Source organism: Eriocheir sinensis, chromosome 56 (assembly GCF_024679095.1).
Source record: "Eriocheir sinensis breed Jianghai 21 chromosome 56, ASM2467909v1, whole genome shotgun sequence".
In the NCBI taxonomy this organism is placed as follows: Eukaryota; Metazoa; Arthropoda; class Malacostraca; order Decapoda; family Varunidae; genus Eriocheir; species Eriocheir sinensis.
In genome coordinates this window covers 1,468,891-1,483,555 of record NC_066564.1, presented here as the reverse complement: position 1 = coordinate 1,483,555, position 14,665 = coordinate 1,468,891, and the positions used below count along the sequence as shown (strand labels likewise).

General features: G+C 40.2%; 2 protein-coding genes across 12 annotated transcripts in view; one reads left to right on the top strand and one right to left on the bottom strand.

Annotated features, from left to right (window-relative positions):
* The window catches only part of LOC126984154 (uncharacterized), a 101,976-nt gene extending 93,457 nt beyond the window's left edge, over positions 1-8,519 (top strand). For 3 of the 4 annotated variants that reach the window (XM_050837547.1, XM_050837548.1, XM_050837545.1), the window contains exons 10-11: positions 404-6,458; positions 6,508-8,519. In XM_050837547.1, coding sequence (XP_050693504.1) covers positions 404-1,170 — 767 coding nt within the window. In that variant the 3' untranslated portion in view covers positions 1,171-6,458; positions 6,508-8,519. Of the gene's footprint in view, positions 1-403 lie in introns of all 4 variants that reach the window. The other variant, XM_050837546.1, reaches the window with a different exon arrangement.
* A 77-nt stretch (positions 8,520-8,596) lies between these two features.
* On the bottom strand, positions 8,597-14,371 carry LOC126984158 (solute carrier family 25 member 44-like). 8 transcript variants are annotated; one of them, XM_050837560.1, is made up of 6 exons: positions 14,222-14,371; positions 11,515-12,195; positions 11,006-11,304; positions 10,733-10,865; positions 10,058-10,185; positions 8,597-9,136 (listed from the first exon to the last, which is right to left on the bottom strand). In XM_050837560.1, exons 2-6 carry the CDS (start codon positions 11,771-11,773, stop codon positions 8,945-8,947), a joined length of 1,011 nt encoding a protein of 336 aa, XP_050693517.1. In that variant the 5' UTR covers positions 11,774-12,195; positions 14,222-14,371; the 3' UTR covers positions 8,597-8,944. The 8 variants fall into 8 exon arrangements, with proteins under 8 accessions (XP_050693517.1, XP_050693512.1, XP_050693515.1 ...); XM_050837555.1 differs by having other exon boundaries at positions 14,153-14,266; XM_050837558.1 differs by having other exon boundaries at positions 14,089-14,223.
* Positions 14,372-14,665: the final 294 nt, after the last annotated feature.

Below are 14,665 nucleotides of genomic sequence, written 5' to 3'. Positions count from 1 at the left end.
CGATTATAAAACATTTCGGCGCCCAAGCACACATATTTGACAATGCTTTCGTAGGATTTGTGGGCATTTCCAGGGACAGTTTTATGACCCTGCAGGTAGTTTGAACCTTCTTCTGTACCATGACCCTAAAATACCACTCATAATAACCCGACTGATCTCCTTTTCGTCCTTGCCCTGGAAGCTGATTTCTGCAACTGGGTCTGAAATCTCACTGCCTCATGATGTAGGCCTACTGTAATTATTTTCTGTAGGTGTTTTTTTTCCGGGTTACACAGCTTTCATATTTTTGTTGTTGTTTGTTTGCAGCCTATGGACACTTATATACTGGTTGATTGTATATTGTTTCTGGAATTTATTGTACTGTTTATATTCACACTTTCATATTTTCCTTTCTCCTCCGCAGGACACACGGTCACCCTGGTGAACACCCCAGACGAGGAGCTGCAGGTGGTCATCAACAGGCCCAGGCAGGTTGGTCGTAGGAGGGGGGCATTTAAACGATCTTCCTCGGACGCAGGTCGCACACCGTCTGATGCCTCTTCCACAAATGTCCTCGCTGGTCTCCCCGAATTGTCGTGCTGTCCTACGAGCTTCAGGCTGAGAGCAAGGGCATCTGTATCACCTGCAGACGTCCAGTCCAGTGTGATTCACGAGGCTTCTGAAGGCAGTGATCGTGAGAGCGAATTTGCGAGTCCCTCCAGAAACAGGCTTCCCCCTTTGAGTGCGGAAGGCTCTAAGGAAGGAGCTGAAGAGAGCCACACGGAGGTTATTGAACTTCAGAGGGGAGATTTAGGAACTCCTCCGTCGGATGTTGAGGTGATCAGTTCCTTAAGCGTGAGTGCCAGTCCCAAATATTCTTCATCTAGATCTAAGAGACCTCGGTTAAAGAAAACGGGACAGTCGGACCCTAACAATTCAGACTCTAGTACAGATCTTGAGGTCATTAGAAGAGAGTCCTTTGATTCTGTGGATTCTCAGTCGCACCCGGAGCCCAGACCTAAGGGGGTGCGGCAGGACTCGGTTGCAAAGGAAAACACAAAGACACCTCGCGATGGAGCGGCAGAGCCTGGCATAAACAAACAGAACATGGGCCTGAAGCTCCCGTTCGAAATAGGCGACGCTGAGTACGGACGCTTGAACTACTACGCACTTAGTCCCATGCGATACTAAGTGACCCTCAGTCATGAACTCCGTGAACATTTGACAGAGGGGTATACGAAAATATCATTTATCGAATCGATATAATTATGTTAACTTCTTTCGAAGCGTATTTCACTTCATAGTGTGTGAGCGAGTGAGACCAAAGTGAGACTGAATCAAATTTCCAGGTGAAAATAAGTCAAAAGAAAGTGATCATGGTGGTGGTTACTGATGTGATAATTTCCAGAGTGTTGCTGTTGTTGTTAGATGAGAAACTTGTTATTACGTGCCTGAAATGTGCCAAGCTAGAGCCTTTCTTCGTGGTCTCGGAAGGCAAGGTTTTGTGGCAAGCATCCCTCGTGTCTTTTGATTTATATCTTCCATTTCCGTAGAGTAATACTTGCCCCCACGTGTATAGGTGCATCCCACATTATCTCAACTCCCTCAACCATGTGGATGATGTTTGCCATGAAAGACAAGACTTGCCGTGCACGCTTCTCTATGCAATACAAATTATTCCTGTATGAAGCTGATCAACAGTTTGTAACTGCCTTCGCGACCTCCAGATGTCGGTTTGTAAACAATGAATCACGTGTATAATTATATTTTCGTCGTGATTCGCATTTAATCGGTTCTTGAATATTCTCAAAATAGACCTAAGTGGTAAATCTCCAGGCTGTTCAAGGTGCTTCATCATTTACCTGTATAGATTCATTGTATATTTATTTTACTCATCATTACATTTACTCCTTACGGGATGCCAGACCATTAAGGCGCAGGTGACATGTCTTACCTGTGTCCGTCAGGTTGGGTCGGAGTGTCATCATATTTTCCTGCACAGACACATTTCAGTTTTGCCAGATCAAATGTATCTGAGGATCAAACTGATACTGTTATTACTGTTATTCTTGTTATTCAGTGTAAGATAATTATATTAATCTTATTTCAGTATTAAACAGTACATGGGTTGCCTTATACACATATGAATGCGACTCTTAAGCACATAACAATAATCAACCGACGGTGTTTGTTTTGGGCCACGTAACGATGAGTCGTTGGGTGCTTAAGTGAGAGTGAATGACGAAGACAACCACTGCTACAGCCACCAATAAATCATTTATCATTATTATGTCTTAAAGATTATTTTGACAACTTACTTGAGGCTGTGTTCGTTCATATCATAGTGTACTACATGTGTTACCTTTAGCTTTATTTTCAACAGTATTTTTTACTGAGTAATTGTTTCATTATTTTGCACTCGTGCGTGTGTGCCGCGCCGCCAGGCTGGTGATGTGTGGAGGCTGCGGGGGAGGGGGCTGGGGAGGGCAGACTGCGGGGACGAGGAAGGAAATGTTCACAGCACTAAATTTTTTTGGATATGAAATTGGTATAGCAACGATGATTTGTAAAAGGTATTCAGCCGTAAAATATCTGAGGTGAGGATGTACAAAGAACCTTGACCAAAGCAGGTAAAAGTTGCTTCGGTTTTGTAATAGTGTACCGTAAGAATATATGATATCAAAGAACGTAAATGCTACGCCCCAGCCTCGTGAAACCAGCTAACTAATAAAGAATAAGTAAGCACACACACACACACACACACACACACACACCGGACGGAGCAGAGATACATGGGCAGTCTCCCTTGACCCGTGCCCCTGTCCACCCAGCAGTGAGTGGCTACCGGGAGTCAGGCAGGGTCGTGTCCCACATCCCGGGTGGTGGTCCGGCTCCTGCAATGGCGGGTAACTCAAGGGTGCAAACCTAGGCCCCCAAACCTGGCCTCGGCTAAACAAGCAGTAATGCAAACGGACAAGGATCTGCATAAAGCAAGGGAAGTCGAAAGACAAAAATGAGTCGTAACACACACACACACACACACACACACACACACACAGACACACATCTGTTATCTCGCCTTCTCATCTGAAAAGTTACTGTCACAAACAACACGCTGGTCAGAGCTGAGTGTATATGACGCTTCCAGAAACCTGATAGTCAAGAAAATTAATGTAGTAAAAAGAAATTTTAGTTTCTCTAAATTTAAATCTTGCCGAAACGGTGGACAGTAAAATAAACTTTAATTCCATGTAATTGAGTATGCCAGCTGCTCTGCTCATGAACCACCACGGAAAGCAAAACCCGAGGTCTCGAACTGCGAGGCGTCCTTCAGTGTGCCGTGAACCGGAGGTCCTTATTCGGCGAATTCGTTATGACTCACAGATTGTTACTTTGCAAACACTGGAAGATGATCAGTAGTGTTTTCGATTTTATTTTATTTATGTATTAAAATAAAGCGTGTATTGCTCACCATCTACGTGAAATGAAACACTGAATCACTAACTACGGATAGAAACTACACTGGTGGCCTTACGGGTGGTGCTCAATACTCTCCAGTACTGCTTCAGAGGAAACATTTGAAACATTTAATAGTAGTCATGGAAATACAGTTTATCTGATTTACAACTGTGGAGGTTGAATTTTCAACCACATATATTTCACCTATTACGAGTTTATTTCACAGACCATCAGCCCTGACTATAATTTCTAGGCGCCACCAGTGCCCAAGCGGCCTTAGCATAGTGTGTTTGAAACCTGAATCAAATGACCAGTTCCAGTTGGGCTTCACGCAGAGGATTTTCTTTCCCCGTGTGCTGCTAGAACAGTGTGCCTCCATCCTGTGGTCGGTGGTGTGATTGTCTCCTTTGCAGGTAGATCAAACAGCAAAAATGTACCCTTGATATCATTATCACAGTAACACTAATCAAATGTAGACTCAAACCTACAAATTAATGATGTTTATAAGAGGTGGTGTTGTGTGAAGTATTCATATTCAAGATTATTGTCTCGTTAAGTTTGTAATAATGATTTGTGAAACGTTACCTGTTGTTCATAGTCTCGTTAGGTCTTCGGTTGCAAGGGGAGAGAATGAAAGCGTGTGTGCATATGTCTGTTACTAAGTCGTCAGGGTGTCCTTTATGTACCCTCATGGATATACATTTAATGGGAATACAAACATCAATAACTAAATTTGTTCCAGTCTCTCAGGGTTGTGCAGTGTGAAGCAGGGAATAAATTTTGTTAAATTCTAAAACTGATGCAGTCTCTTCTGCAGGGATGCTGTGTTAGTTATTGCTCCATGACCCTGACTAGCAAACATTAATTTGAGTGAAATTATCAAGTGGAGATTTCTAAGTACCTTGCCAATACTCAATATAATTAAAAATATTAACTATATCATCATCTGAACTCCACTTGTATGCTTCATGTCTGTATGAATATCCTCTCAAAGTTTTTGTTATATTTTTCAGTCTGGCTGAGACAATTTTGAAGTAATCAAAATTTACATGGTGTGATTTCATTCTCTAAGCTTCTCAAAGTAATTAAACATCATTCATAAAGCTCTATACAGGCAGCCATTCCACTGTTAGTTGAAGAATTTAATACATGTTATATTTTGTAAAATTTGCTTTATATAAGCAAGCATATAGTAATTTTGATATATAAGGCACATAATTTCCTCACAGTGTTTGCCAGCACCTGAGAGTCAGCGTGCCTGGCGGTGGTGATGGTTGTGGCGGTGAAGGTGAGGGGGGGTGGGGCAGGAGACTCACCGGACCCAGAAAAGACAACTTAAGAATTTCCAAAACTGTTATCCCATAAAAATTAAGCAAACCTTGTTCATGTTCACATTTGTTTATGCATTTCCTAGTTTGATATGTTCCTTATCAATAAAACAAAGAATTTAACGTGTGTGGGAATCCCTTGCCAGAGTGAAGAGGAGGTCACTCTCCATCTCTCATCTTCCTTCTTAATATCTCTGTCTCTTCTTTCATTCTTTATTCTCTCTTAATGTAACTCTGTGATTCAAATATTTCCTTCGGGGCAAATTTACTCATAGATTGAAAGGTTTTAAGAAATGTAAGAAATGTAAGAAATGCAAGTCGTTTCGGCGAACCCAAGGTACGGGTTTAGGGTCTGTCGCAGGCTTTTGTGAGAAATCTTGCCCGGACAGCCGTTGGACTGAAGAACCGCCGCTAGTTGGAAGGAGAATCTGCCAGGTTGAGGAATAGGAACGCTGGGGATGGGTAAGCCACCGTGAGGGGAAGGGTGGGATCTGGGAGACATTTATTCTATTATAAGTCAATATATATGCTATTGATCAAAGATAATTTATCTTAGAAAACGGGGACGCACTAAAGTCTTGCCATTGCTATACTGGAAGGATGAGGGGAACGTGCTGTATGCTGAACCAAATGTTCATTAAAGTTGAAACCTCAAATGTTTGCTAAACTGTTAAAAAATATTACCAACCAATTTAGGAATTATCTTATATTTAGTAGCGGTTTTGTATTTTACCACTCTTATTTTGCATCAAAAGACAAGGTGAAAAGTTGAAAATAGTTTCAGCAGAGAAAAATGAAAAAAAAAAAGGAAAAGCCCTAGGGTTAGTAGAGTTAGCAGGGAGTGCACCCAGACACCCGGGCCCAAGGTGTACAAGGTTGTGGCGCTGCCCATCAGGGTGAGAAGCACCAAGGGAGTTTTTTGTTGGTCTTTGGTTTGTTTTTTACTTCCCAATTAAATTTCTGGCAATCTGATTTTTATTATACTGTTTCTCGCCAAGTTTTAAGGTTGATCATGTTGTTGGTCAAATCTGTACTGTTTTGTTTCTTGCAATTCCTTTATCTTCAGTATTATTTATTTGTTGCTTCTTTTACACTGGTAGGTTCCATTGTTTCCCAGCACTAAAAGTAAAACTGGGAAGAAAAATTAATTGATCAGAGAGGTAACTGAGGGTCATGCTGAATAAACACAAGGCAATAACCTCACCATTTAGTCTCTTTGGTACACCACTTTTTTATGATAAAGGAAACAGCTGCAAGGGCCTACACATGGCAGCTCCTTTAGATGGGTTATTCACCATACATGTATTTCTTCCCATCCATAAATATATCTAACTTTAATTAAAGGTTTCAACCATGTTTGCCTCAGCTACATGCCTGTTCACTTTACTCCACTCGTCCATTACCCTGTTCATGAACCAGTTTTTCCCTATTATTTTTCTGAACCTAAATTTTTCCAAAATTTATCCCTTAAACAAATAGAGTGGCTTGGAGGCCTTCATCTTTTTGGAATACAGGGGCCTAGGTGGCTTTTCCCAGCACTGGTCATAGGTGGCAGGCTCATCCAGCGTGTAGCATCGAGGGGCCCCGCCTCATAGTCTGGCCCCCAGCAGAAATGGGTCAGGGTTGCAGGTCCCACTTCAGGGGTTGGACTAAATACTAGTGGTGTGCAGGGACACAGGATCCCTTAGAGGGGTTGGACTAAATACTAGTGGTGGGCAGGGACACAGGATCCCTTAGAGAGGTTGGACTAAATACTAGTGGTGGGCAGGGACACAGGATCCCTTAGAGGGGTTGGACTAAATACTAGTGGTGGGCAGGGACACAGGATCCCTTAGAGGGGTTGGACTAAATACTAGTGGTGGGCAGGGACACAGGATCCCTTAGAGGGGTTTGACTAAATACTAGTAGTGGGCAGGGACACGGGTTTCTTTAGAGGATAAATTCCCTGGCCACCACTACAACTTAAAATATAAACTGATAGGGTCGTGATATATTAGTTATGGGTGAGATACAGTTGGATGGGAATTCATAATAGAGAATGAATATATCCAAGTACCATGCCCATGGGTCCCCATGCTCTTGATAAAATCATTTAAAATGATCCACTTAGAAGATACCACTACGTATGACAACTTTTTGATGCAATCTGAACTCTCCCATCTTCAAGGATTTCTAGTAAAGCAAATGAAACTTGTTTATGGTATGTCAAATCCTTTACATATACATTAACAATCGGCTGGTAACACAAAACATAAGTACAGTACATAAACCAGCTTATGCTCGGATGCAGTTCCAAAACTTTCTGAGCATTATGTTTATATATTTCCATACTACAAGTCACCAAGTAGCTATGCTGCAGTATTATGACATATATACACCCATATCAACATTTCTTTTTCAATCACTAGCATCATAGATGAACTAGAGTACTAAAAATTTGAGGTAACAATCAGGGACTCCAATGTACAAGAATACCAAGTTTGCTAATGTGAAAACAAATATATGTACTATTTAGTAGCCTTCAGACTGTTCCTCACATACCAGAACAAACCGGTTGTATTTCTATTTGACTGCCTAGCTCCCCAGCATATTATTGCCTAAATATTTAGCTTATTCAGTACTCTGGGCTCTTCTGTCATCAGACCTGTACTCTAACAATCTTCATTTTTTACTTAATAATCTCTTTAATGATTAGAAACATTTACTTTGTTTTATTATGGTCCTAAGTGAGCTACTATCACCCTAAAGTTCATGGTGATATTCTGGTTCCTGAAATGAAGCAAGTGAAGTAGATAAATGCTAAAAAATATACATAGAAACTAGCACAAGGGGCTTTAACAATACACCTAAAAGCAAAGACTCACTAATGGACTACAGACCAGCTGAGTCTATTCAATTTTCATTTTTATTAATATATTGTTCTTGGTTTAGATGTTAACCATCTGCATAGTTTACAGTTCCCATATTTTTCATAAAACTGAAAAATTAGGAGACAACATACTCTTATGAGTAATACACCTCATTCTCTTACACAGTAATAATAGTTTAGGGCCATGGGTAAAAAGTAGCACAATGCAGTGACAAAACTATTCATACATTTTGTAATTATTAATTGACTGAACTTGTCACACTCTTGTCAGATTATCCATTAATTGACTGCACCTGTCACACTCTTGTCAGATTACCATGTGACAACCAAACAATTGTCTCAATCATATGAACAGAATAATGTCTGTCTGGAATATTTATTTAACATAATGTTTATAGGAATCATATCTATGCTGATTTCCCATCACAATAAAGTTTCCATGCAATGATTAAGTCATTTGCTGCACTGAAAATTAATAAATTTCTAAAATGCTAATGCAGTTATTGAAAACTGTCACTTCATTGCAAGCATGGAAAAGTTACAAAATAATACATTAATAATTCAGTACTTTTAATAAAAAATCGTTGCCAGATATCAAGGTAATTATTGTGAGAAAAGTCGCATCTTGTCATGTATGCTTGAAAGGAGTGAAGAGGAACTGTTGCTAACATAATTACAGGGACTTTCAAAGGCTTCAACACTCATTTTGATATCAAGGGCTTGAAGAGAGGAGATAAACTGTTGTTCTCCATCTGTAACTCTTTTCCCCAAACACAGTATGATGAGGCATCCAGACTAGAATGTAGAAAAAATCATAGATTACCCATGTATTGCCTTGTTTCTGATATCCATGTAATTGTCAGGTCATTGCAAATTTCTAGCAATTTCTAATGGTGAAATGCATTTTCAGTCTTAAATTATATCAACAAAATATGCTGACACAATATGATAAGTAAATAACTTATAATAAATATAGTTTACTGACAGCATACATCATGTAACACAATAAGTGGTAATTTGTGCTGGTCAATTACAAAAACTATTCTGCAAGAAATACACAATTTTTACATATCAAAACTTACAATATATACAAACAACAAGCATGGATAATTTACACTGAATCCATGTTCTGTAACATACACCTTCAGATTTGATCCTTGCTTTTCTTGCCACAAACATTTCCCAGCTAATTATGCAAAATCATTCACTAAACCCGAAATTTTCATCTAATCCCTGACTACTTCATCAGTACAAAACTTGCCACTTTCATAAATACATACATTGTAGTCCTGTCTAAATAGGGTCATATTCACCATTTCACTTCATCCTTGTACTCTTCACTCACAGAAACTCTCTTCACTGACTCGTATCCAAGAATAATGGTGAATGAGAAGATGACTGACTGGAAAAGTCGAGGAGAAAGACCCTTGCTTAGAATTCCCATCTTCTCCTCTGCCCAAAGTATTTTGAATGTGTGTCCAAAATTTCCAGCTCTCTGCACCTGTAGAATAAAGGACATGTTAGCAGTGGATACAAGCACCTTGAGAAGGTTATGTAGGCTGGAGATAGTATATTTCCTTTTAACTTTTTACAGAAAAGGAGGCAACTCAAGGTGAATCAAAAGGAAATAACAAAATAGCCTGCTGGTGCTGCTCCTGCTATTAGTGTATAACATTAGAATTCCAAACAGAGTCAGAATCATTTGGAGAGGGGTTTTGATATTCCCTTCTTGAGACTACTAAAAATGTAGGCAGGGGAAAGAAAATACAGACAAGGGAAGGCTGTTTCAGACACTACCAACAAAAGGGCACTTGAAGTTGTTCCTCAACATTCGCGAGGGTATGTAACAGAGACCCCCGTGAATGTTAAATTTTTACAAACATATGCTGCCTGCCTTAAAAACCCTCCTATACTGCCCTTTTCCTCATGGAACTAAAGTGATGATATGGTGAGGGGTAGGTCAACAGAATGGTGAGAATGAACTGACTGACCATTTCAAGGGGCCAAGAAAACTTATGAACACCTTGTTAGCAGACATATCTGCGAATATTCAAATCCATGAAAGTTAAAACTGCAAATGTTAAAGGATGACTGTACTCCTCAGTCTTATCAATCTACCTTGCAGGTGGTCTCCCTTCTACCCCTTGAGATTCTATTTGACTTTCACAATATTTACAGTAGGAGGATATGAAAGCTATATATATATAGAAAAGTTAAAATTCAATTAGTACTGTGTTATTCTGGAAAATGTATCAAAGTATGCTAAGGACACATAAAAATCATGGCATTTTATAATCATATGCAAAGCACTTCAGAGTTAAACATGGGGGTTTTGACTCCTACATCTGAATTTGCTAGAATCATATAAGCTTATTCTCTTTCAGTCTGCAATTTGGATCCCCTACTATCTCAAGATACAGACCTGCAAACGAGCCCGCACAATGTCCAAGGGATTAGTGAGCAATACTGTTGTGACACCTCCTAAGGGAGCTGCCACACATTGCAGAAGAAGGGTTGAGGTGCCCTCAGGTGCGAGGTGAGCCAATTGTTCTGAAAGTCAACAGTCAAATAAACAAACTAGTTATCTCTAATAGGTATACCATAGACTCCGTATCCTTGACAGGTATCCTTTGCATGAAGCCCCCCACTGGTAATGCGCATGGACACATGAAGTCACATTTTCTTTTCAGTTCGTTTTAGTATCAATAAAATAGTATCAATAATAATATCAATAGTATCAATAATCTTAAGCACTGCTAAAACACAACACTAACATCTCTTCTGCCTGCTCAGTTTCTGCTTTTTAAAGCCACTTTTGCTTGAGAGAGAGAGAGAGAGAGAGAGAGAGAGAGATTTTTGGATACAAAATTAACCCATTGGTGACGGCTGGCATCCAGTTCTGACACTCCTGCTGTCAACTGAACCAGGAGTGACCTACTGGTTGCCACATATCACCATAGCCTCCAATTTACTAAAGTTTGAAGTCACATGCAGTGCACGGGTTAAGGAGAGCAAAGTTGTAGGTTTGTTAACTTGGTTAGTCAGAGTAGGGGAATAATAACCAACTCTGGTGTAGATAAAAGTAAAAATGGCTTACCTTGATAAAAATGGTAAAATGACCACCACAGAGCTGAGTTTGGCACATAGGCACATATGGAGGCCATGTACCCTCTGTAAAACCCTTTGACACCATCCAACTTGTAAATATTCCGAATAATGTCCAGTGCAATCTGAAAAATTGTGGACTAATTATTTTATTATAAAGTTTTTATATACGTATATGAATTATGTTTGCAAGTTATGTACTGAACTTTTAAATTTGTATCAAAGCAGAAAAGGGAATGAAACTTAGACATTAATAAAATAATACCTGTGGCTTTTTGCGACCAACATAGTCAATCTTAAGAGGATTGACAACAATCCTTGATTTTCCATAACCCTCTGCCTGACCAAGCACCATCATGTGTTGGGATATAACATCAAAGGGAACTATGATAGTCTGGCCGACCAAGGAGGCACATGCACCTCCTGCAAGAGCCCTGACCCTGGAGTCTTTGACCCCTCGCTGCTGCAGGAAGTGGCGGACATTCTCATACGTCGTGATGTAGAATATCCCGGACACCAGCTGGAAGGCACTCATCCAGAATCCTTTGTATAAACCTCCCATCCCTGCAATAGTGATATGAATTTTATCCTCCTTTCATAAACTGGAGTTAAGATAATGGTTATAAAGCAGAATTTTTAAACCTACTAATCATAATAATCAGATGATTCATGGACATTCTAGAATTAATTAGTCTAAGTAAATCAACCACATGTTTGCTATTCAATATGTACAATTCAAGTATTTAAAGTATGATGCACATAAGACATAGCTACCTTCAGTTTTTACTATCTTCTGGAATGCATCAAAGGTCCCTTTGTAAACTTCAGACTGCCTTTGTATCTGTATTCGTGTCTTTATGAGAGTGAAGGGGTAGAGCATGCACCTTACCGAGAAGGAGCTCAACATGGATAATGGGAAAAACTTGTGTTTGTTCATCATGTCCCACTCAATGGTGCGGATGTAGCCTCCGCTGCTGTCCATGTTTGGCACACCAAGAGACTCCATGGTTCTTGGAGTGACACCATAAGACATTCCACGTTTAATTATACAATAATGTCAAATAATTTTCATATTTTTAAAATCTTTTATAAGTATTTCATAGTTTAACAAAATATATTCCATAAAATATGAAATATTAATAATTGAAGTTCTATTTGAAATCATATTCTACTAGTTCACTTTGTATGTATCAAGTGTCACTTCATTACAAAAAAAATATAAAATTTGGGTATTTTCTTATATTATGACACTTAGTGTCAAGGACTTGAAGATATAAAGATTTATAAAAATGCAAACATTCAAGCTTGTTGGTGGCCATAGCATTTTCTATTGTTCTTTTCCCATACAGGTTAATTTTCATGAAAATACACTAGTTTTTCCAATGACAATCATTTCATTGGCATTTTGTCCTCCTTTTGGCATCATGACTTCCAGTGCAGGCTGTCCAGTGATACCTGAAATAAAGAAAGGGCAATTGTAATTTGATTAATATAGAATTTTAAAATGTCATTCAGGGTGTCTGAAAAGTGTGGTCGCCTACTGAGTGCTCAGTGTATGAAGCCTAAGAGTAAAAGGTACATTGCCAAAAGCACGACTGATGACATAGATATCACTCCACTCTGGATCCATTCCTGAAGACATCAAAGTAGGAGCCATCCCCCCAATCCGTAAAAGAGGAAGCAGAAGCAAGGCAAACAGATACTGTCCAGTCACCATTACCTCACACATCATCTAAATTGTTGAAAGAATTCTAAAAATGAGAATAGTGAACTGCTGGAGATAAAACAAGTCATTAATGAGGGACATCATAGCTGGCACAGCTTTAAGTGCTTTAAGAATCTATATTAGGTACCATATATAAGGGAAAAATGCTGATAAGAAGGGGGGTCGAGGGGGGCAAAGCCCCCCCGTTAGCTGTTAGGTCGTAAAGTTTGGTTGGAATAGTTTGAATATGGTCACCCACCCTAAACCCTCTGCGAGCTATTTTGCGGCTGCGGAAGCGGCACTGTCGCCAGAGGAGACGACGCTTTCGTGAATTATTATCCCCTATTTTCAGCAATAAATAGTCCCTGAATTAGATTCTTTCTCCTTACCGGAAGTCACTTGTCACTGCACTGCATTCAGGGACCAAAAAGAAATCCATGATGTAAGTATTAACTTTGCCAGAGGTGGCTAAGGTTTCGTAAATTTTCCCCTCATCCATGAAGCTATCCAGTCTACTCTTAAATCAAGCTATCTCCCTGCACTCACTATGTAATTGCTGAGTCTATTCCATTCCCCTACCACCCTATTACTAAACCATGCCTGCCTATTTCCCTCCTAAATCTATACTTTTCTAATTTAAATCCATTACTGCGTGTTCTATCCTGCTGGCTAATTCTCGGTACTTCACTTATATCACCTTTGTTGTAACCCTTGATCCATTTGAATACTTTTATCAGATCTTCCCGCACTCTTCGTCTTTCTAGCGAACGTGAGTTGAGGTGTTTCAGCCTATCTTGATATGGGAGGTTCCTCAGTCCCTGAATCATCTTGGTCATCCTCCTCTGAACTGATTCTAGCAAGTTTATGTCCATTCTGTAGTGTGGGCACCAAAACTTAACCCTTAGGGGTTAAAGAATTATTACTGAGTGATAACGGTTCACTAGAAGTCTTGTTGTCAAAAATAACTGTCCCTTAGAGAAATAATTTGGCTGGTATTGCTCTTTGTTGTCTGTGACAATGTCAGCAAGCATGCAGGCCAGTCACTGAGGTATGCTCAGATTATATGTTTTGCCAAGAAAACAGAGGGTGACTTTCACTTTCTATGTTAGTCTGACCTTCAGTCTATTCCTGGCGTCCAGTAGCTGTGGCTTATGGCTGCTGTGCTTCCTTCTCGACTCACTGCTCAAGAACTTCCACAACACGTGCAGCCTCGCCCTGACCTGCTCCCACACAGACCTAGTGCGGGGAAGGTCATCGGCAGCCCCTGACCCGCGGCTCACGGGCACCCACCCACCCTGACCCTCACCTGTCCCCGGGCACTGGCACACACACACACACCCGCCACGGGCTACAGTGTTCTGGGCAAGCAACAGTAAATAGCGGCAGGGCACCGTGGTTACCGGGCAGCGTGGGCGCCTCACCTTCGCCCACCGAGGTCTTGACTCCGAGCAGACGAAATGATGGCAGTGAGTGACGCAACACCCGCGGGCCTCACTTTTCTTTGGATAAAGCTCAACACACTGCCTCTACAAAACTTATTAATTATAACGTGCCAAACTGAATACTCTGAAACTATAAATTCGAGTTTTCTGTAAAAAAAAATCTTGATAACTGACATTTTATCAATAACTGCCGGTACCTACTGTAGTCAGCTGCTGTAGTGTACGTACATTAGCAGTGAGTACAAGGAACGTGGTGAGTCCTTACCGTGGAGGGAAATATTGCGTTACGTAATGGTATAACAATCAGCTGTTCGCCGCCCCCGGACTGACTCACCTCTGGGCCACTCATCGTTATTCTCATGTTTGAGATGACACATTATGCAGCACTATATATACATTTTATATTTATTAAAACTGTTATTCTCCGTCTAAAAAATCAGGAGGAATATAGCAGTGAAGAAAAACGAAGCCGTAGTTGTCTGCAGGCCGATCGAGTCGCTGGTTTTAGACTGAAAGACCTCACAGCAAGAGACGTGACATGCAATAGCAGAAAAAAGTGCATGAAACTGCATGAAGAAGGAAAAATAAGATGAATAAAGGATGACAGCCACGAGTATTAACCTAAAACACATTGAAAACCTGAAGGTAACACTGAAGTATCTACAGACTACACAAGAAGATTAGTGAAGTAACTTAGTGCGACATTACATAATTATGCCTCAAGTTTGATTACTATGAAAAGACGCCACCTGCCTCATATATGAAACAGAGGAAGAAA